Consider the following 22,847-nt stretch of genomic DNA (forward strand, 5'->3'; position numbering starts at 1 on the left):
CCCAGAACTGGGATGTGATTTCCCAAGGCTTTCCCCAGCTTTCATTCCTCCTCTTCTGTCACTGGGGACAAATTCTCTCCACAAATCAAGGAGTTAATTTCCAGTCTGGGTGGCAGGGATGTATATAACCCCTGGAAAAAGTTCTCTGCCTCATGCAGCCCCATTTGCCTGATTTCTGGGGAGCATCACACGTGGCTGGGACCCTGGGAAGCCACCCAAGGTTCATGGCTTAGCATCCCCACCCTGGTTTTCCCACTCATGGATGCTGTGGTAATGTGTTGGCTGGGCTACCAAGGCTCCTTTTGTGGGATCTATTCAATCCTTTTTGCCCCAAAGGAGCCACCCAGAAGCCAAATTTTCATTTGAAGTTGTCCCTCTTGGCCAAGGTGATGACATTCAGGCTCGTGGCACCTGGAGCAAGCTGCAGATCTCCTGGTGGGGCATTGGCCATCTAGCACAGGCTTTACAAGCAAACTCCCACTTGAATAAAGGAAAGAAGATTTTGTCACACAGACACAAAAATCAGTGCTCCAAAGCTCAATCCTTCTCATAAAACTTGACCTTTCCTGCAAGGCTTGGGCAAAGCTGCTGGGAGAGCTGTGCTGCTGACATTTTGTGATGGGACTTTCCAGTCCCTCTGCCTTGGAGGAGAGGTGGGAGAAAGGAAGAACTGGCTTAGTTTTACAGGCAGAAAAATTCAGGAATCTCATCCTACCTCCCATCAGACAGAGCTGTAAGGTTAAAATTAGGAACTGAACCAAGAGCTGTGGATTTTAGGTGACACCAGAAGCAGAAGCTCATCGATTCTACACAGCAAGACACAAGAGTCATCCCTTCCTTGTTAGCTCCCTGTTTTTATGGGAATCTATTGCACTAAATTAAATGTATTTACCCAACAGGAATTCCTTCTGAGATGCACACTTATTCATTCCCTGGAGCGTGACCATTGCTGTCTCCTTGGTAAATAAAATTACATTTGATTCTTTTTAAATTAGAGAACAAATCAGTCATTAGCATAATGGAAAGCTTTTTTCAGCTTCATGGGTACATGCTGGATACATTTCCAAACTGGTTTTTTGTTGTTTGATATTTGTTTTGTTTTATTTTCACTTTATGGCAGATCAGTAGAAGCCAAGTCCTGCTCCCCTGCTCTAAGTCAGGAGAGGAATCAGGAAGAAATTCAGACCCTTCTGAGTTTTTCCACATTCTTGTGCCATTCTTTCTTGGAAGGGGTTAATCTTGAGTGCTTTATCAAGACCAGTTTCCTTGGAAATCAAGGGGGAAAGGATCCTAAGCTTGATCAGCAGATGGATGGTGCTTTTTAGCATCCTTTGTGTCTTTCTGATCATCACTTGTGGTCAGGGCATCAAATGGGCCACTGTAAAAACTGGGTGATTAGTGAGGTGTAGCCTGTCCTCATGGGCTGTAAATTTGATTTCTCCCTGAAATCAGCACTGATTTGTTCCACTTGTGCTCATTCTTGAGGTGGGAGTGAAATCCTGGGCTAGGTTGAACATGGTGGGAAAGGAGCTGGGAAAGGAGCTGGGGGCTGAGGTAGCAGCCTGGCCAGGTGGTCTTGGGGAGGCTTCTCACTGCAGGTGAGAAACCCAAGAATTACCATCATAAATTACAGACAAACGACCTGGGGAAAAAATAGTTAGGATTCAGAAAACACGCAGACAAAATTTGATGCATAAATTGTGTATCTTGTCCAGGTTTTAACAGAGGGAAGTGAAGAAAATCTCTGCAGCAGAAGCCTGAGGACCTGGGTAGGTGATTAGACCAAAGTAACTCCACGCCATCCCTGCTGATCTGACTTGGAGTCAGAGAAAAGAACAGGAATTGTGCCTGGTCCACACAGAGGTTACAGCTCCCACTAAAGCTCTTCCTCTGTGCTAAAAGCTGATGCTTTTGTGAGCAGGATATTACTGTTTATAAAACCTCTTGGCATGAAATATTGTTGTTTTCTTTTCTTGTTTGCTTTCTTTTTTTTTTCTTTTTTTTTTTCTTTTTTTTTTTTTTCTCCAGCATGTTATAAAATCATCATGGAAAGAAAAACAGAATCTCCCCAATGCCCAGGTGGTGACCCTGGGGCTGTCTCCTGGGGCTGCACCAGACTAACGTGGCAGAGCAATAAAACTCTGGATCTTCATCATTTGCACCTCTTTAGCTCTGTCCCATGCTCAGAGAGGTTTGAAATGAGTAGCAGCATTTTCCCTGATGAGAAAAATAAGATGTTCCCCAGAAATCATTGATATTTCAACTCCACCAACGTTTACTCAAGTGTTGGTCTTGTGACTATTCCTCAGTCCTTCTGCCTTCTCACCTCATCCACCAAGGAGCTCTTTTATTTTTTTTTTTTTTTGTACTGGAATCTCTTTTCCCACCTGCTTCTCAGTGCAATTCTTCATCTTGAGGTGGGAGCCTTATTCTAGCTCTGTGTTTGTATTCCCACACAGTCCCTGTGGGGCTGCTAAACCTCTGTCTGAAAGATGCCCACAAGGAATGTTCCATCCTGGGATGAGAAGTCTGGAGGGACATCTGGGGGTTGCTTTCTCCTTTCTGTCCTCAAACCATTGCTCTGGGTCTGCTGGATGTTGGTTTATTTTCTGACTCTGGATTCCCTCTTTTCTCTTCCCAGCAGCCTTCTGGCAAACCAGTACCAGGTTCAGGAGGTCTCTGGGCTGCTCTGTCTCATCTCTAGGTGGATTTGAAACCAAAGGAGGAAAAGAGTGGGAATGCTGCTCCTTGGACATGTAAATTCTGTCAGTCCCAGGCCTATCAGAGGTTTTGGGGGGACTGCTGGTTCCGAGGGTCCCTGAGTTTGATTCCTAAGCCTCAAATGAAAGGATTTCTCCCAACTGAAGCCCTCACAACAAACCCAAGCAGCCCTTCTCCCAGGGAGCCTGAGGATGGCAGGGCTGACATCCTCCATGCATTGCCTCTCTCCAAACCTCCCAGCTCAGAGGTTTCTGGAGCTCCAAGCACCTTGGCAGGAGATGCCAAATCCAAAAGGATTTTCCTTGGATGCTGCCTCTCAGCCCTGAATTCTGTCTGACAGGGTAACTCTGTTCTTCTCAGTTTTACAGATCCAGAAACTGATGCACAAGGGGTGAAGTGGCTTAGGCAGAGTCTCCCAACCTTCGGGGGAGGGGAATATTCCTAAATTTTGCCCTGGAATTTCATCCCTCCTCTGCTCACCCCTGGGTCTTGCTGCTCCCATAGCCAATCCTGCTGCAGCACCCAGCTGGGGAGAGCAAGCAGCACCTCTCAGCTTTGCTGGGAGTGTGAAGAACCCTTTGATTTCTTCATTCTGCTCATTTTCCCCATGCTTGAGAGCTCAGTTGGTCCAGAGGATCAGGCTGGTGATGGATGATTTGAATTCTGCATCCCTGTGCTTCTGCTGAGCAGGTGCCTGGTGCTGCATCCATGGGGCACTCTCCCTTCCTGAGAGCATTAATTAGTCCTGCTGCTTGCAAAACTATCTGTGAACTCCAAATAAGGTTTTCTAATCCTGTCACTGGAGAAGAACTTCTGGCTAATCAACTGGAGGCAGATGGAGTTGGCAGAGATGCCATGAAGGCCTGGACTAATTGCTCCACGTGTCTGAAGAACTGATAAAGAGAGTTGATTGATGCCTGGAACAGCCTGATAATTCCAGAAATAATAAGGTCTTGCATGACCTAATTAATCCCTATAAACCTGGTTGTGCTGTGAGTTTGAAATAACAGCCAGGGGGTAGTGAAGGTGCATGGAATGTGGCTCCTGCCCCAAATGTACCTCCCAATGGCCCAAAACAAGGACCAGGAGCTGGATACATCCCTCAAAACCCTCAGTAATTTCAGCACAGGGCCTCTTCCCCTAAACACCTGTGTCTGCCCTTCTCTGGGTTGCACTCAAAAGGGGAACCATGTCAGCATCACACCCTGATTACTGATACTTGAATAATCTGTCTTGAGATGCAAGGGGTTGGACTGGATGACCTTGAGAGGCCCCTTCCAACCCAAATGATTCTCTGTGACTGCTGCTGGGTCCAGGGCTCAGCCACATTCCTCAGAGATGCTGTAGAAAAGGTTGGAAGGATCAGCTGAGATGCCCCCTCCTTTTGTATCCCCTGCCCTGCTTGCTGTTAGGTACAAATAAATAGATTTGTAGAGCTGTTTGACTCCAGTGGGTGACATTGGGGGTAGAAAGCAAATACTGAAGAGAATAAAATGTTCCCACCTGGCTTTAAAAAGAAGAATCTCATTTGCTTTCTTCCTTTTTGGGTCTGAAGGGTCCTGGTTATAGAGCGAGCAGCTTAGATCAGATAGGAGGCAGGAATTGGGTCTGGGTCCTGCTCCTCATCCTTCCACAGGGTCCCACATCAGCTCTTGGATCTCCCTGGACCACTAAACCCCCAAGGCACCTTCCTTTAGGGTGCTGAGCCCCCCTGCCTGACCCTGTCCCATTAACCTGCATTGCACCTCCAGGGATTTAAGCAGCAGAGACTCAGCTGTACCTTTGGCTTTGCACAGTGGTGAATGGATGAAAGGGAGAGTCAGGGGGGTGGAACTTGGTTTAATTTCTGCAAATACAGTTTATATTCACAGCCATACTTACATTCAGAACCAATAAATAGACACAACAGCTTTCCAGGACTTTACAGTCATCATCACTTACAGATTAATAAAGGGGTTACATTACATTTTTAGATGCAGTTTGGCTTAGGATGGGAAAGAACTACACATACATTGAATCCTTCCAACATTTGCTCCTAAACTTTTTTTTTTTATTATTCTTTCTTACTCTGTTTGAAAGATTCCTCAGTGCTATGAATCTATTAGAGGGGCTAATGAGAGAAAACCAATGCAAATGGACCTCACAGCACTTAAACCCATGGCTGCTACACACATTCAAGATAAGTGCTGTGACCTCTTTTGTCTGAAACTTCCCCTACAAAATCATCTTCCTTTTTTAAGAGATCCCCTCAAAGACTTCCCAAAGACATCATCTGAGCTGTTTTCTCCTTCCAGCTGATCCCCACAGTGCAAAGCAGCCACCAACTCAGTTTAACAAGGCTGTTAAAGCAGGTTTAGTGTTGTTTTGCCTCACCAGAGCAGCAGGGAGCTGGTGGTGGGTACCAGTGGGTCAGTTCCCCAGGGTTCAGAACATGGATACACACCATGAGAGCTAAAGCACCAGCACAGCCCATGAACACTTTTAGGAAAGGGAGAAGAGAAACCTATGTACATTTATTGAAGCTTGTGGGTCTCCAGAATTTAGTTTTGCTCTGGATTCATCTCTTCTTTAAGTCCCCAAGAGTTTTGCAGTCCCAAAGCAGGCCCCCTCAGAGCTTGCTGGTCTGCATGTGTCCATTGAATTCCATATTCCTTTGGGTTAACATGGACTCCTGCAGGCGGCTGCTGTTCTCCTGCCTGTGCTCCATGGGGTCACCATCTTCCACACCATTGCCCTTCCGAAGGCAAAGGACTTTCTGAAAACTCTGCTTGAAGTTGTCAGAAAGGAACCCGTAAAGAATGGGGTTGGCACAGCTGTTTGCATAGGACAGGACCACCACGAAGAAGTACACCCCGACCAAGACGGGGTCTTCGGGCAGGATAAAGATCAAATTGACAATGTTCATGGTGTAAAAGGGGAGCCAACAGAACACAAAGACCACCACGATGATCACCACCATCCTGGTCACTTTCCTCTCGGATCTCCTGCGTCTCGTTGAGCCAACTCGGATCCCTGAGGATTTGACTTTCACCACAATCAGCAAGTAGCAGAGACAGATCACCAACAAAGGCCCAAAAAACCCCAGGACCGAGGTGTAAATGATGAAGGCTGCTGACCAGATGTTGACAGGCTCTGGCCAGTTCATATTGCAGGTATGAAAGTCTTCCTGCACGTCCGAAAAGATGATGACTGGAAGCACCACCAAGAAGGAGAAAGTCCAGAGTGTCAAGCTGATGAGTTTGGCCACCCTGGGACGTCTCCACTTGGTGGATTTGATGGGATGAACCACAGCCAGGTAACGATCCAGGCTCATCACAGTCAAACAGAAGATGCTTGTGAACTGGTTAATGCCATCTACAGTCATAACCAACCTGCACAAAAAGGAGCCAAAAGGCCAATAGGAGATGGCATTCTGAGTGGCCAGGAAGGGCAGGCCCAGCATGAAGAGGACGTCAGCGATGGCTAAATTCAAGATGTAGATGTTGGTGACAGTTTTCATCTTGGCGTAACGCAGAACCACGTAAATGACCAAGGTGTTGCCACTGAGCCCAACTGCACACACCAGGAGGTAACAGATGGGGATCAGGACTTTGTGGATGTATTTGAAGGCAGGGAGGTCTGAGAGCGTCCTGTTCTCTGTCATGTTTGTCAGCAGTGAGGAATTGGCATCACTGGAAGCAGCTTCTGGGCTAAACGTGTTGGGAAAGTATAAAGGATCCATAGCTTTTACTCCTCACTTTTCTTTTGAAGGCTCAGAGACATTAAACTTCAGGGGCATCTCGTTCCTAAAAAGAAGTGGGGGGAAAAAAAAAAAAAAAAAAAAAGGAAGAGAAAGGGAAAGAGTGAATTCAAAGTTGTCAAGAAGATCTTTTTGAAGGATTCTGACTAAACAGCACACACAGCCCAGACTGAGAGCAGAGCCCAGGCATGAGCACCAGAGCTTTAAAGTCCAATTTGGTGCCTGTTCTGCTGTCCCTAAGCAGAGGGTGCCTGCAGAGGTTTGACTCAGGCCTGACTCAGCCTCATTTCAAACCAACCCATTTCAGAACCCAGAATCTTTGTGTCTGAAGCTCCCTGGTGCTGTTTCTCAGGTTTCCCCTGTATACAGGCTCAGTCTGATGGATACAAACACCACTTCTTGCCTGGCAGAGCCAACCCAGAACGCCCAGGGAGCACCAGCAGCTGAGTAGGTGGGGAAATAAAACCCTCCACAACTGATAGCATCTTAGAAAAACAAAAATATAAATAAACCAATTCACTCTGAGATGGAAAGAGCCCTGTCTGAGAACAGCCTCCTGTCGGGTCAGGCCACGCGTGTGCTGCTGATGTGAAGGCAGCACCAGGAAGGAACAAGCTGTTCCTTTGCCAGCTCTCCAGACTGTTCTTCTCTAAAGTGTTGCTGAATCTCTCACCTTCAAGTGTGCTTTTTGTCTCAAGAAACACTTTTCTTCTGCCAGAAATGCAAGCTGCAGCGGGCAGCTTCAGGATGCAGCCAGCTCAGTGGGTTTGCTGATGGAATGGGGTTTGGGGAGGCCATCTGGAAAGGGTGGAAAATGTCCACACTGTTTCCCTGGCACTCTGGATTCACATGATGATTTTTTCATTCTCTGTGAATTCATTCCTCTTTCTCATTCTCTGACTGAACACTGTCTAAATCAATTACAAAGCTTTCTGCTGTCAAAACTTGAAAGCATCTGCTCTAAAAGTAGAGACTCAAAACACCCACCTGGCCCAAAATCTCTCCCAGGCCTGACCTGCAGACAGAGGTGAGGATGCTCCAGAGGGATGTGCCCAGCACCTTGTGTTCCCAGGGCCTGGTGGTTTGATTTCCATAATCATCTGAGGGCACAAATGTGGATTCAAACCCACCCCAGTCCACCCACACCTTGCAAGCCCAAGCAAAAATCTTGTATCATGGAAACTCGTGAAAGATTTCTTGTCTCCAAGAGGAATGCAAACACCTCCATGGGCTGGTTGCTGGGCTTTCTCTTTGGGTGAGAAAAACTGCAGTGGGTGAGAGAAGTCCCTCCAGCTAACCAAGAGCAATCATAAATATTCTGTCCTGATTTGGAACTGTGCAGATGGGAGGTAGGTGTCTCACATGGAGCTCCGGGGCTGGGAGGAGATGTACCAAAGAAAGCAGAAACCCAGGGTGATGGTGAAACTGAGAGCTGCCACAGCTCCAACAAATGCTGGCTTGAAGATGGGGAAGGGGCAGGAGAGAAGAAAAAGCAAACTCCTTTTCTGGCTGAAGAATGGATTCATTAATTCTGCACTGACACCCTTTTTAAATTGGAAAGTTGGATCAAAACTTAGATTATTTGTAAGGGAAATCTAGGAGAAGCCAAAGCAGCTCCAAACTCCTTTTGGGCTCTGAGGGTTTTGATCTCTGCAAGATCACATTTTCTTGCAAGCCAAATGCTGTGTGACCCAGTGGGTACCTTTGGAGGGAAGAGTATAAAGAAAATGGGTGGTGGGATGGAGCAGCTGGATAAATTCATCTTCATGGAACTGCATCTTGAAGACCAAGGAGGAATGCTTAGGTCTGGAAGGCACATCTCCCCAGACTTGTTCAGCAATACCCAGTTTAGGTCAAAAAGCAAAATTTTGGCTCTGGGACTGCAAGAGGACAGTAAAAATCCCCAGTGCTACCACTCCCCAGGGGAGGGGGAGGAAATGCAGTCATGTGCAGCTGTCATCCCAGTGCCATGAGAAATGAGGATGGACATCTCCTTCTTCCCCACAGTTCATTTCCTTCCAAAAGCTGACTAGAGAAATCAGGCAGCAAGTTCAAGCCTGGTTCTTCTTCCACAGCATTTGGAGTCCAAGCTTTGGGAGGAGCAGTGAGGAAGAGGAGTTCTGTTGTTTGGATGCTCACGTTTCTTCTCATCCTGAAAAAAACCTACAGCACAAAACCCCTGCTTGCCACGGGCCTTGGGATCTTCCAGCCCATCCATTGCTGAGGCACCCAAAGGATTTTCTTGAGGGACCTCTGTATGTTTTCCATGGAATTGGACAGGTCTCCCAGTGTCCTTCAACAGCAGCTGGGAGTGTTCTCATCCTGCCATCCTGCCTCCAATGATGCTGCAAGCAGTTTGTCCAGCTGCTTCTTTAGTATTTTTTTATTTATGGGTTTAGTTTTAGCTTTTTTTAGTTTAGTTTTATTTAGTTAGTTTTATTTTTTTGGTTTTCTGTGATCATCAGCCTCGAGTCTCAGGTTTAACCCTGACTCTCAGCTTTTTTTCTTCCATTTGAGGAAGTTTGTAGCTTTCCCTGCCTTAGCAGGTGGACTCGGAAGGAACCCATTTGAGGAGGCTCTTGTGCAAAGTCCTCAGTCAGTTCAGGTGGTGACAACTGGCAGGCTGGCAGCACCAACAAGGACCTTGCATCACCTGAACATTCCCTGTACACTGGCTGAGGATGTGGGGTGCCTAAAGTCATCCAGACCTGAAAACTGAGCCCAGACCTCAGACTCCCACTGAGCCACTGAAACCTCGTGGCCTTTGTCTCATAGGCACGGGCATTTGGAGCTTTGTTGTGGCATGGCAACAACAGCAAAAAAGCCCTGAAAGGCTGCAAAAGCATGATTTGCTGGCTGGCCTTGGTGAGCAGAGTGATTTTCCCTCTCTGTTTAGCTGAAGCTTGCCCCTCACCAGCACAATTTTGCCTGAATTTATATTGCCACTGCAGCAGGTGATGACCACAAAGCTCAGCAAAGGATGAATTAAATATAATTAAGGCATGCTGACTGATAGCTTAGACACTTGTGTTGGTATTTTTAATTAATGGATTAATTAAAAAAAAACCAAACCCACACCTCTAGGGGACTTTCTCTTGGCCAGATTTTTTCCCTCTTGGTGTTTGATCCCTAAGACATCACACTGGTAGGCTCTATAAATTGTGCTTTCTGCTCAAAACATACAAACAAGAAAGGACAAGCTAAGAAGACAGATCAATCACCAGCTTAATTTCAAGTTCTCCTTTCAGAGAGCACTACTCTCAAAAAGAAAAAAAAAAAAAAGATAAAAGGCACCCACTGCAGCTGAACACTGTGTGTCTGACTCCCTCTGTCCCTGCCCAAGAAAACCAAGAGGAGAAAGAGCAGAGATGTTACAGACTCTGCTCAGGAGGTATTTAGCTATTAGCTAAATGATTATTAGCTATTAGATTTAGATTGTGAAAGCCCCTTTTGCAGGTAGCCTAAACAAAGGTGCTTTTGCTTGGCACAAGAGAAGGCATCCAGCAAAAAGCACATTAGTGACTGAAACATCATCACAGCATAAAGAAGAAAAAAAGAAGATTTTAAAACTGTCCAGAAAGCTCAAGGTTGAAATTCCTTCTGGCTGTGGTTACAATAGCAAAGCAAAAATAACTACAAAGTGCACTGCAGCAGACTTAAAGCTGGCTGTAGCTGGGACCAAGAAGAAATTACATAAAGAAACCTCATTTTAGGAGTCAAGATTTAGTCTCCCTGCCTACTTACCACTGGAATCACAACTCTTCTGCAGCATCAAACGGAACTGCTGTGATGGGAATTAAGACAATGGAACAGCAGACTACAGCTTCCAAGTGCAGGATAACTACGAGGAGCAGGCAAAATGGGAATCCAGACAGAAAAGCTTTTAAAACACATGGCCTGGGGAAAAAAAAAAAAAAAAAAGCACCTGGAGAAGCACTCAAAAAGTCTCAAATGGCAGCAGAACTTCATGAGTTTTCTCCCCACCCCATGGAGCTGCCTGTGATGTGTTAGTGCAGCAATTTGCTGTAAGCAAGCAAAGAAAAACTCTCTTGGTCCTGGAGTGAATTTGCTCTTTTGAGGATGGATGTTGAGTTCATCACCTGCTTTGTGAGGGAGGAGGAGGAGGCAGAGCCAAGGGGGCTGCTGCAGGGAGGTGGAAGTTGGGGTGAGCTGGCAGAGCAGCTCTGAACTCCCACAAAGCCCCAGGCAGGGTGAGAGGGAGGGAAATGCAGCCTCATTCTCCTGTTTGCTTCAGCTTCTGACAGTTCAATGTTCTGGTACTAAAGCTGGAGCTCTCTAGGAATCTCAGCATTTCACATACAAAATTATTGCTTTTCCCCACTCCCAGCCCTATTCCACCACCTGGGGTAAAAAAGCAAAAGGATTCGGCTCAGATGGGAACTTTCTCCTTGTTTAAAAGCTGGTATTTCTCAGGGTGTGTTTCTTGCTTCCCAAAACCCCTCACAAAAACCCCAGAGACTGATTTTCCTTTGCAGGAGACAAAACAACTCTCTTGCACTAAACTGGCTTTCCATTTTGCCTGGTTGGACTGTTACTAACCACTGACCAACTGATGTCCAAATTTAATCATGTCCTGCCACTTTTAGCATTCTTTTAATCTTTTGAAACTACCTTTTCAAGTCAGCAACACTTTTGTGATCCCCCTGCTCAGGGCAGCCAAGTTTCTCAGAGCTGCCTGCAGAGATGTTACCTGATTATTTGGTCCTATTTTTAGTGTACAAACAGCCCATAAAACACTTTTACTTTTGTTAAATATTTACTAAATACTTCCCCCCCCCCCCAGCCCTTAAACACGTTTCAGACTCTGTTTTGCTCAGTTTACTCACTTCGACTGAGCTGCTCCTGTCACACCAACATTCCTGCAAATCACATGCTTCTGCTTTTGCTGCTAAATCAGGTGATTTAAGCAACTTCAGCCAGGGGAAAGCGTGGATGGAGCCCAACATCTCCCTGCTCACAGCTGGGCAGATGTGGCTGGGGCTGAACTCCAGCACCCATGTGAGCACCAGGGGTTTTTACCAAAATATTTCTCTCCTGCAATCCATTGACACCGGATAATTTCAGGGATTTAACAGCTTCAAAACCAACTCAGCTGAGGAGAATTTAACTATGGGCTGTGGCTGCTGTGGGAGAGCTGAAACAGCCTCACATCCCCTTCAAGCTCAGGGACCCCTTCCAGGAAAAAGCCCCTGGGTCAGACTGAGCTGCTCTTGCTGCACGAAGTGGAGCATCCCCAGAAGAAGACCCTGGAGCATCCTTTCCCCCCAGCACTCCCTTGGCCCTCCCGAGGTCTCTGGCTCTCCAGCAGCACAGCTCCACCAAGCCCTGGTGACACCCTCCCCCAGGAGCTCCCAAAACAAGGACAAACAGACTGATCCCAGCACCCTAAGTCCTGGCTGCCTGGTGTGACCTACATGTCTCCTCCCCCTCAAAACTCTCGGAAAAAAAGGCTTTACTCTTCCCCAACGCCAGTTCAGTTGCAGTTTGAACTGCAAGTTCAAAACACCTGAGCCAGGTTGTTCCTCCCCTGCTCTTTAATGCACAAACTTGGGCACAGGGAACAATCCGTTCCCGGTCCTGCGGATGCCGGGAGCTGCGGTGACAAAGGGGACACCCAGTGCTACCTACACCCAGGACTTGGCTTTCACCCTGACCATCCACTTCATCCTGACCACCCTGCAGCCCATCCCGTCCCTGCTTTTCCCTCCCGTGTTGCAGCAAACAGGAGCACAGGGCTCTGAGCTTTTGCTCCCCGCTTCCCATTCTCACCTCCCCGCCCCATCCCGCTGGGCTGGGCACCATTCAGGGCTCTGCCACCTTTTTTGGGGTGCCAGTGAGGCTCAAGCAGCATCGAGGGAGTGATGGGTCGGCTTGTGCCTGAGCACCCTTCCCGTGGGTGCCTTTCTCTTCTCTCGCAAGCTTTAAAGCAAAGAGAAGGATCGTTCCGTTCTCAATCCCACATCCTCGGCCCGCCCAGCGGGTCCTGTCCTGTCCCCTCCATCCCCTCCTCCTTACCACCCCCAAGCCAGGATTGGGCCGCTACGCCAAAAACCCTTTTTTTGCTAAACTCGGGGTACCCGCAGAGGGGACCGAGCTCCTCCATCTCAGAGAGCCCCCCAGAAGCGGGGTGCGCTTTGCAAAGCCCCCGCTGCCCCATCCCTCCTGCCTCTATTCCCCCATCCCTTTCGGCTCCCCCACTCCCTCTCGCTCTTCCCTTCTCCCCCAGTCCTTACCTGCAGCTCCAGGGGCTCCTCGCCGCCGGGGGGAGGCATGAACCGCCCCGTAACCCCCACCCCGGGGCTGCTGCTGCTCCGACCCGCCCCTCCCAACCTCCCCTTCCCGGAGCGCACATCGGGCTCCGCCGCTTCGCTCCGGCGGCGGGCGGGGACGGCGGCCGCTCCCCCGGGGAGGAGGGACGGGGCTCCCTCCCGGTGGGATCTGCCTCCTGGGGAAAGGGAGGCGGAGCAGGGACAGGGGAGGGGGCAGCAGCCCGGGAAGGGATAACACGAAGGCACCAGGCGCCCATAAAGTTGGAGCCGTCGGTGCCTGAGGCAGCAGCTCTGCACCGGGATGCTCTGCCCTGCTATTTCACTCTCCCCCTCTGCTCCTTGTCTGCCTGTGCCCTCCTCCTCCCCTCCCCAAGCTCAGGGACATACCTACCTGGATCTGTCGCCTCTCTCTGCCGCCGGTCCCCGGGTCCCCCCCACCTCAAGCCACGGGGGCTGCGCAGGGAGCGGCGGCTTCTTAGGGTGACGGGGTGGGTGGGGGGATGCTGGGAGCACCCGCTCTGTGCCCACGGAGAAGAGCAAGGGCTGCCACAGGAGAGCTGCATTTCCTCCTCTGCTCTGGCTTCCTTGCAGCTCCGAGAAGTCCTTTTAAAGGCTCAGGCAGGCTGGGCCGGAACGAGCCCCCTCCCCGGCACAGACCTGCGGGGGGATGGGGTGGGGGGGGTCCTGCGGGGGCGAGGAGAAGGGATTGGCATCCTCAGCACATTTCTTTTACGCTCCTGTCCCTGAGCAGGAGGGATGTGACAGGGAGAGGGACACCCTCAGCATCCTGCCCCTCCAGGGAAAACCGGAGCCGAAATCCCCCGTGGGGATGTTTTACTCCATCTAGTTACAAAGCAAGCCCTCAAACGCCCAGGTAGCAGAAAGATGCAGGGATTTACCTGGGGTTTGGTTTACCCCCTCCTAAACTCCTATTGACTTCACCTGCTGGGAAGGAAGGGGCTGAAATATTTCCCCCCTTTACATGCAACAGGTGAATAAAAGTCATACAGAGCTCCCCCAGCACCCTCCCTCTGCTGTTCCATATCCAACCACTTCTGTCATTGTCACCTGAACCCTTTTGCTCTGCCATGGGGGTGAATCCAGCCCCTGCCTGTCCTCATCAGCATGCACGAGGTGTCGAGCTTCCTAATAATGAATATGATCTTAATCCAGGGCTGAGGCATTTCAATTAGAGATCTGTGATTGAGTCAGATGTGTGAATGCAAAAAAAAAAAAAAAAAAAAAAAAAAAAAAAAAAGGAGAGAGCTGCTTTTGGCATGTCACTTTCTAATTCAATCTGCTGATGTATTTATGGTCATGTATTTCTAAATTGAACTAAGGCTTCAGTCTGCTCTTGCCATGACAATGGGGAGAGTCATCTGTTAAAAATAGAGTTTGGATGATAAACAGAGAGGAAGAGGAGATTCTGATTACCTTCTTTGAAAACATGCCAAGCACAATGGGATACAATAGTCCCACTGTGAATATCAGCTTGAGTCAAAATAGGGCTAATTTAATGAATTTCCCTCATCTATTTTGTTGGCGTTTTATTATCAGTTGTGAGATTAAAGATGTTGCTGAGAAAACACAGTGGTCCTTACATTTCCCTGAAGACAACTGCATTCTCCTTGTAAACAAACACCTTGCCAGAAGTATTTTTACCAGGATCTGGGCTATGTTAGAGGCAGGATTTTCAAAAGCTCTCCAGGCTTGTTGAATTCTTTACCCACTCGAGCCAACAGCCCCACTCCATTGCAGGCCTGAATGAAGGGAGCACAAAGGCTATTGGAGAACACTGCCTGTTATCACCCTTTTAAGAGCTAATGCCCCTTGTCAGAGACCAAAGATCACTTACACCAACCACAGAATAAACACAGCAGGAAAAATACCTGCTGGCACCCAAGCATGGGTGCAGAAAGGTGTGAAGCATGGGGGATGTGTGGGGGACAAGCACACCAGGGTGATGTGACCAGGAGGCTTGTTGAAAAACTTACTGGGCCAGTCCTTTTTGCTGCATGTCCTTTCAGAGCTGTCTGATCCCCAGAGCTTTAACATTTTATTTATTTTTTTTTTTTTTGTGTTGAGGTTACAGAGAGAGGAGAGATCTGAGCTGAAAGCCTCAAAGTGCATTATTTTGTTTTGTTCCACCTTTCATGTAAAAACACCTCTCAAGTACCCATCCCTTGGCTACTGGCCTATTTCTGTTGCCATTCTTTGCCACATCCAGGGAGATTATCAGAACATGAGCCCTGAAGGACGAATTTCCTCCTGAAGCTTGGATGATGCTGAAACCACTGCCAGATGCAATGGTTGTAATTCATTCTGAAGCTCTGCAGATGTGTGTCAGGGGGAGAGGCAACAGCTCCAGGTTTTATGGGAAGCTCCTCCTGTGCTTCTCCAATTGCCAGGGCAGGATCCAGCTGTAGCAGCACGGATGAGTGGGGGTCAGGATTTATAGGAGGAAGAACTCCCTGGGAATGGATCCCAGCAAGGAGAAGGGACTCAGTGCTGGGGAGGGAGGAATTCTTGGTGTGTAAACCAGCTCAGAGAGAGACTTGGGTCCAAGCCTACCTTGAGGTAGGTGGAGATGTTGAAACTGAGGTCCTGGGGCTGGGTTGCCTCTGCTTAGAAGGACTGAAGTAGAGCAACAGAGATGGATTGGAAAGTCAGATGGACGGAGAAACTGAGAAGGAGAAGTTGGATGGCTTGCTCCTAGCTAATTTCTGAAGCCATTGCTCTAGAAATGGATCAGATGCTCAGGATTCAATGCAGGCTGTTGATAACCACCAGAGGACTAAGGTCAAACCCAATGCAATCAGGTGAGGGTGCATGGCACTGTCAGGTTGACTCTCCAGTTCTTCAAAATCTTCCCCAGGGGTGAAGGAGCCTTTTGATTTTAAAAAAATGGGAGTCTGAGGCACTGGTTAAGAGGGAAATATGGGTTAAAGAGCCACTTGGGGCTGGGAAATGTCCATTCCTCATCCTTACAAGATTCCCAGGAAGCTCAAGGACTGGCACAGTGAGCCAAGCTGGGGCTCCCCAGGCTCAGCTCTGGCCCCTGCCTGCAGGTCACAGTATGCTTTCAGCTAGGGGTTTAAAACATTTTTTTTTTTTTTTTTACATTACCAATTTGGAGAAAAAATAAGTGTGTGGGGAAAGAAGAGCTCTGGTATATTACCTTGAAAGAAAATCATCCAGCTTGTTGGATGAGAGTGGCTGCTCAGCATCTGGAGTTCTCAAATCCAGCTGAGATTTGGGCTCTAGTGTGGTCCTGAGCTATTCACGTTACCATAGAAATAAATGGATCCATTTTCTGATGTTTACTGTTGAAAGCTCCAGACTACACTGGCTACAGATTATCTGTCACCCCTCCCAAGCCCAGACCACGGGGTTGGGTTCTAATCCTTGCATCTCTCAGGAACTCCATCTGCAGCAGGAACTTTTTTTTTTTTCCTTTAATGATTGGCTTGCTTTCAGCTCAAACATCTCAGAAGCTCACAGACACCATACTCAGCTCAGCTTCTCACTGGCAGGCAGTCACTCTGTTCAATTCCATCCACAGCTTCACAGTTTGGCTGCCTGAAGCCAACTCTTTTCCCCCCCTTTCCTGCAGAATTTGCTGGGCAAAGCCAGGCAGGGGGAATCCCAGTGAAACTGAGGTGTTTTCCCTCCTCTTTGAGGAAAAAAAATAAATCAATGCCTTTCAAATCCGTGCATTAAAAAACCCTCTCCAATGGGCTGTAATTACAGACCCATCTGCTGCCAAACTGTAGAATTCCTTGTGGCAGAGATGCCTGAAGAGTTCTCCAGTTGGACACTGCTGAGCAGCCTGGGGTTCCTCCCCACTGTGGTGACACCAAGAGATGGATCTGCCTCCTGGAATCCCTCTGGGTGGAGAGATCCTGGGCCAAGAGGAAGGATCCTGCAGCTGATTCTCTAAGCATTTTGGGGATTATGAGTTTTAATGATGAGTAATTTATTAAAATCATTTTGCCCACCCCCTGCTTTTCCCTGGCATCCTCTAAGAGTCTCTCCAACAGGCTCAAGTGGTGTTTGGAGAGGATTTTGCCACCCTTTTAAAAGGCAGAGGGAAATGGCAGGATTCCAAGTGCAAAGCAAAACCTTCCCAAGGAACTGCTGGGTTGCATCAATGGGATGAGACAGGAAAAAACATTTCAGGTCAACACTGGTTGACTGCAGAGTATTTGTAGGCAGGGTTTTGCATGTGCACATTTTTCCACCTGTGTAATTGGTTCCATAGGTTGTTTTTGTTTTTCTGAAAGGCTCTAATGAAACCTAATGAGATGCATTTTCATTTAATTGAAGTGCTTTGTTTCAAACAAGATGCTGTCCAAGCAGAAGATTTTCTTCAGAATGGGACTTTCCTCTGTTAACCTTGGGCTGACACCTCTTGGGAGAAAACTGAGGTCTTGCATTGTTGAAAAGCAGGTGATGTGCAGACCTGAGGCTCAGATAAAGACATTTCTCTGCATTCTCATCATGTTCTGCCTTATGCAGCCCATCCCTAGGCAGCACTTCTGCAAAATGCTCTGTTGCTCTGCATCCTGTGGCCATCTCAAAGAAGTGATGGGACCAGAGAGTCCAGATCTGGCAGAAGAAGAGATTTTCAATGAAAATTTCCTATCTTCCACCAATGCAACAAAAAGACCACCATTATTTATAGGTCAGCAGCATGCAGCCCTTCCCAGCTGTCTTCTAAGCAACCTTCACCATAATTCTTCAGAATTCAGCTGGGCACAATCCATCTCCTGCATAAATGTCACCTGAGGATGCTGATGTTGATGATCAGATGCCCAAAAACTGACCTGGAGCTTGCAGTGGGGCTGGAATTCCCAGAAATGAGCTCTGTGGGCTGAGGATTGCAGCTGCTGAGGTCAATAGGTCCCTTGTCACCTCCCTGGGTGGCTTTTTTTGTTCTGCTGCTGTGAGTGGGAAGCCAAGTCAGTAGGTGAGTTACCTAATGATTCATTAATTCCTCCTCTAGCTCCAACTGGAAGCAGCAGCCAGCACCTCAAGCCTGCAAACTTCTTTGGTTTTCTGCCAGATTCCTCATTAGACACGTGTAAACACAGACAAATCATTTAATAGAGCAGCTTTTATTAAATAAGGGGAGAAGCTTTGTTAAATAGAAATCTCCTGGGCTCTAATGACAAATATTTACATGCCTGGGGGTTTGTTGCACAGGAAAACAGCAGCAGCTTGGTGAAAATCAGCTATTTGGCAAAATATTGCATGGTTTAGGATTCGAATCCAGAACTTGCTGTGGTCTCTGAGGAAAAGAGCAGGGAAATGATCTTTGATCCTGTTAGGAAATTAAGTCTATAGACAAAATCACTTCAATTTATTGCTTTGCTTTTAATGAGAAGCAGACAAAAAAAAAAAAAAGAGAGAATAAAATATTAAAAGCAGTCTCTACACACATGTGCTGGCTTGGGCAACATAAGAGCCTCGTTATTAAATTCAGAGCCTCTCATTAGTAGGCTCACTACTGCTAGTAAGTGTTTAGTTAATGGGGAGAATACATCTTGGATTCTCCCTGGTGCTTTGCATGCTTTGCTCTATGAAGAACAAACATTAACATTACACAGGTGGTTTGTTTTTTTTTTTACCAGCTCTAATGTCTTGTACTTAAAATATTTCAGTCCCCTCTTTTGAAATGCTCCAGCAATACTTATTTAATTCCTGGCCCCAGGAGGATTGTGCCCACTGAGCTGGCACATTCTGTTCTGGGAAGCCTGGACTCGGAGTTGGGAACAGCACTGAAAAAGCAGCTCTGATATCTTCCCTCTCACTACATAACAAAACCCAAATGTTTACCAAAAAAAACCCCAAACAAACAAAAAAAAGGGGCACAACACCCCAAAGCCTCTGCTACACTGCCCAGTAAGTTTCAGGTCAGTTTTTGTAGTTTTTAGCAGACTATGATTCTTGAGACCATTTTTTTTTTTTCACTATTTGTTTGCCTCTTTACAGTCCAAAGGTTTCCTGGATGTCAAACTTGAAAGTCGTGTGGATTTCTGGTGAGGTTTTGTTTTGATGCTTGAGACAAAACCTCCTTTCACCATTTGATTTTCAGCTTCAGGGAATTGAAAATGCTCTTGTCAGAGCAACCAGGAGATCAAACCTGGGAGGAGTGGATGGGTTGGTGTTTCTGATGCTGCATTTTAAACCAGGCAACCTGCAAAAACAGCTTCTGGCTTTCCTGTGATGGCATTTGGAAAACCAACAGGAGGCAAGAAAGAACCAAACTCAGACCTGGCAACCAGCACTGATAGAGGCTGAAGAGTTTGGAGGTGGGTCAAGGGCTGATCTTCAAGTGATGAATTTCCCTGGAAGCAAAAGACAGGGAGCTGTGCTACACAGGGTTGTGTCTGGTGGGATGAATACCCCCTGGGCATTTTTAGGAACCATTAATTAAAAAAAAACTTGAAGTGATTGCTAATTTCTGGGTAGCTTTGGCTGAGGTGCAGAAGCAGAAGGAGATGGCAGTGTCCTCATCCTCTACCAAACCCAGGAACCACTCAGATCTTGTCACCAACACTCACAAGGTCCAGCTGGGAGCACAGTTTGTGGATGGCTGGAGTGAGGATCTGATGATGAGAAGATCCATGGGGTGATGCTTTAGGAACAGCAGGACATCACTGCTTTATAGGACAGGCCACGTGCTTCTTGACCCTCTGTGGTGCCAGCCTTTCAGGGGGTGATTTCTGCTTATTGGCAATGCTCTGCACATGCCCAGTATCAGGAGGATTAAGGCTGCACTGAAGAGCATCTTAATGAGAACATGAAGCACCAGGACCTTAAGCCAAATTCTCCAGGCTGCAATCATGATGAAGTGCAGGCAGAGACATCCCTCAGCCCTCATCCCAGCCTGGATGGGGATGCATCCCTGGTTATGTCCCTGCCAATGAGCCAACCAGCAGCTCTGAGCCTGGCTCCTCCCTGGGCAGCCACAGGGATGTTTAATCTGCTTTTCCTCCCTGTGGTGTCTCAGGAATATGCTGGAAGTCCAAGCCACGTGTCATTCCTGGTGACCTATGCAGTCCTAGGAAGCCACAAGATTCCCAGCATCAAAGGGGTCAACAAAAGGTCCCCCCCCACCAGTCCCCTTCCAGCAGCTGCTGGATCCTTGCTGAGGTCCTGGTGAAGCTTAATCCTGGTCTGGATGAAGTTATGATGCTTTGTGATATAAAAGGTATTTCATCCAGCCCTGTGATGAAGGTAGAGCCTTAAACAAGCTTTAAAGTGACTTTGTGATGGATGTGAAGCCCCAGAGAAGGCTGTGTCTTGCCTATGACCTTTTATAGGGCTTATCAGCTTCATTTTACTCTTTCTCTTCTCCAGCTTCATAAAAATGAAGCTTCCCCCTGGCTGCTGCACTTTGGAAGCCACGTAGCTTTTCCCTTTAAGAGGAAAAAAAAAAAAACCTCCCTTTTTCTTGTAAAAGAAAGTTGAATTTGTGGCTGTTGCATCCTATATAAGACCATGGAGATTGATAACCTGCATGAGAAGTTGTCCTCTTCCCTGCTCCTTCCCTGTTTCCTTCTTTTAAAAGCATTTTGTTGAGGACTCCTGGGTTGATAATTTTACCACTGCTTATGGCTGTGCAGTTTGAACAGATTTTTTTTTTTTATTTCCCTCCACAGAACAAATGTCACAAGATGACAGATTTCCTGACGAGATTCACACACAGTCGAAGCAGCATTTTCTTGTAAAAATATTTTTTTTTCTTTATAGACTCCAGCAGAATATTTCATCAGGTGACAGAGGATTTATCACAGCAGTAATTACTAATTCTACCTACCCATTTGAGACAGCATCCCTGCATCCTCTTGGTAATCTCTGGTTTCTCAAGATGTGATCATGACAAACTCCCTGAGTGCTGCAACTTTTGGGAACAATTTCTGCCCCTGTTTGGAAGTCAGGGGATGAATGAGCAGGGTAATAATTTCCACCCCTTTTCCCAGGCTTTACACCCAGCCAGTCCTTACTCTTCTTTATTTTCTGAAGCTTTTGTGGCTCTCACTGCATCGGGATTTGAGCATCTTGCAGCCACTGATGTTATTTACATGCAACTCTTGGGGCTTGGCAAAGTGTTCTCCTCTTTGTCAGATGGGGTAAATTAATTATCTCCCCAAAGTCCCACAAGATTTTTGTGCCTTATCACTGCTTTCACATCCTTCTCAATTAGGAACTGGGGAGAAAATCACCTCCTAGTGCTGCTCATCCATGCTGTTATCATGGTTAATATTTAATTCATCCAGTGTGCTCAATAGCATAGGAATAGCCCTTTGCCTAGTTTTATAAGCATTTTGTCCAACTTAAATCTAAAAATCCCAAGTTCTCAATATTTTCTGATGCTTCCATCTCCCTATCCCTAGAAAAAACTTATTTTATTCTTCCATCTCACTCCTTTCTCACTTGGGTCATTTTTTTTCATCATTCCTTTGCTCTGAAAAACATTTACCTGCACACGTCCCAGTTTCCAGCCATAAATCTTCCTTTTGGAGGCCAACCCCAGTGATTAATAACCCAGACTTCAAGAGCTTGAAAAGTGGGGGGAAATGCTGCTTAGGATGAGGAAATGCTGCACCATGCATCAGCTTGAAGCAACTATCAGGTTCCTTTCTCTCGAGCTTATTCCAAGCTGTGCTTTCATTATCTCTGCTCAGCTTTCCTCCTAAATGGATTTCTTGAAACTCCAAGCCCTGTTTGTGTGCTGAACCACCTGACTTCTTTCCAAAAGCCCAACAAACCCAGCCTCTTCTGATCATGAAGAGCCCTTAACTCCTCTTTCTCAACCACCACCACACACATTTGCAAGATTTACCAAGCCCTGATGAAAGATGCTGTCTCAATCTTGTGGCTCTCAGTACCTGAGATGTGAAATTGGATTATCCTGAGACTAATGCACCACAACCTACCTTATTCAGTGATTTATAGCCTGGGCTTAAGGGTTTTGGGATGGATGTTCTCTAGAAACACAACATCCACATTGGCGGGAAGGGAAGAAAGGGGAAACCCTTGACCAGAACTTTCTAACTCCATAACTCTTGTCTTTGATTAATCCAGCTATAATTTTCTGTATATTCTCACAGAGTCACACTGGAAATACAAACCCAACACCAAGTGTTTCATTCCTTTTCAGAATAAGACTTCTATTTTTTTAAAGGATTCTGGCTAGAAAGATTTCACCCAGAATTGTACAACTTTGGTTAACCAAGGGAAAGGATTCTTGAATGCAACAGGGTTATTTAATGTCAGAATTTCTCTGCCAGAAGTGACAAAGCCTGTCCTGCATTATTGCTCATCTTCTTTTAGAGCTCTGCAGAGCTGCTTTGTGCTTAATGTTGAGGAGACAGAGGCAGGAGAGAAATGAAGTCTGGATCACACTTCCCTACGTTTTGGCTGCTTGCATCCCAATAGGAGCACAATTCCAGTGAGATGGGAAGGGAACACCAGGGTAGCTCCCCAGCTTCCAGGCTCTAGGACTGCTCAGCAAAGATATGAGACACAGGTTAGAGACTCCTTCCTGATATTCAGCAGTAAATTTTCATAGAATCCTAGAACTGGCTGGGTTGGAAGGGACCTCAGAGATCATCAGCTCCAACCCTTGATCCACTCCCCCCGTGGTTCCCAGCCCATGGCACTCAGTGCCACATCCAGGCTCTTTGGAAAGATCTCCAGACACGGAGAATCCACTACTTCCCTGGGCAGCCCATTCCAATGCCTGATCACTCTCTCGGTAAAGAAATTCTTTCTAATCTCCAACCTAAACCTCCCCTGGCACAACTTGAGACCCTGCCCTCTTGTCTTGCTGAGAGTTGCCTGGGAAAAGAGCCCAACCCCCCCCTGGCTCCAACCTCCTTTCAGGGAGTTGGAGAGAGTGATGAGGTCTCCCCTGAGCCTCCTCTTCTCCAGCCTCAACACCCCCAGCTCCCTCAGCCCTTCCTCACAGGAATTCTGCTGGATCCCTTCACAGCCTCCTTGCTCTTCTCTGGACCTGCTCCAGCACCTCAATCTCCTTCCTGAGGGGCTGAGGGGCCCAGAACTGGACACAGGACTCAAGCTGTGGC

The 22,847-nt window shown here is 47.3% G+C and overlaps 1 protein-coding gene across 3 annotated transcripts in view; it reads right to left on the bottom strand.

The window, feature by feature from the left end:
* Positions 1-5,216: 5,216 nt before the first annotated feature.
* The window catches only part of SSTR5 (somatostatin receptor 5), a 591,623-nt gene continuing 573,992 nt past the window's right edge, over positions 5,217-22,847 (bottom strand). Inside the window, exons 1-2 of one of the 3 annotated variants that reach the window (XM_030459871.1) lie at positions 13,142-13,204; positions 5,217-6,506 (exon numbers count right to left, since the gene is read on the bottom strand). In XM_030459871.1, the coding sequence (XP_030315731.1) occupies positions 5,330-6,442 (1,113 nt within the window). In that variant the 5' untranslated portion in view covers positions 6,443-6,506; positions 13,142-13,204 and the 3' untranslated portion in view covers positions 5,217-5,329. Of the gene's footprint in view, positions 6,507-12,714; positions 12,785-13,141; positions 13,205-22,847 lie in introns of those variants that run through there. The other 2 variants (XM_030459869.1, XM_030459870.1) reach the window with 2 other exon arrangements.

Source organism: Calypte anna, chromosome 14, assembly GCF_003957555.1.
Source record: "Calypte anna isolate BGI_N300 chromosome 14, bCalAnn1_v1.p, whole genome shotgun sequence".
Taxonomy (NCBI): Eukaryota; Metazoa; Chordata; class Aves; order Apodiformes; family Trochilidae; genus Calypte; species Calypte anna.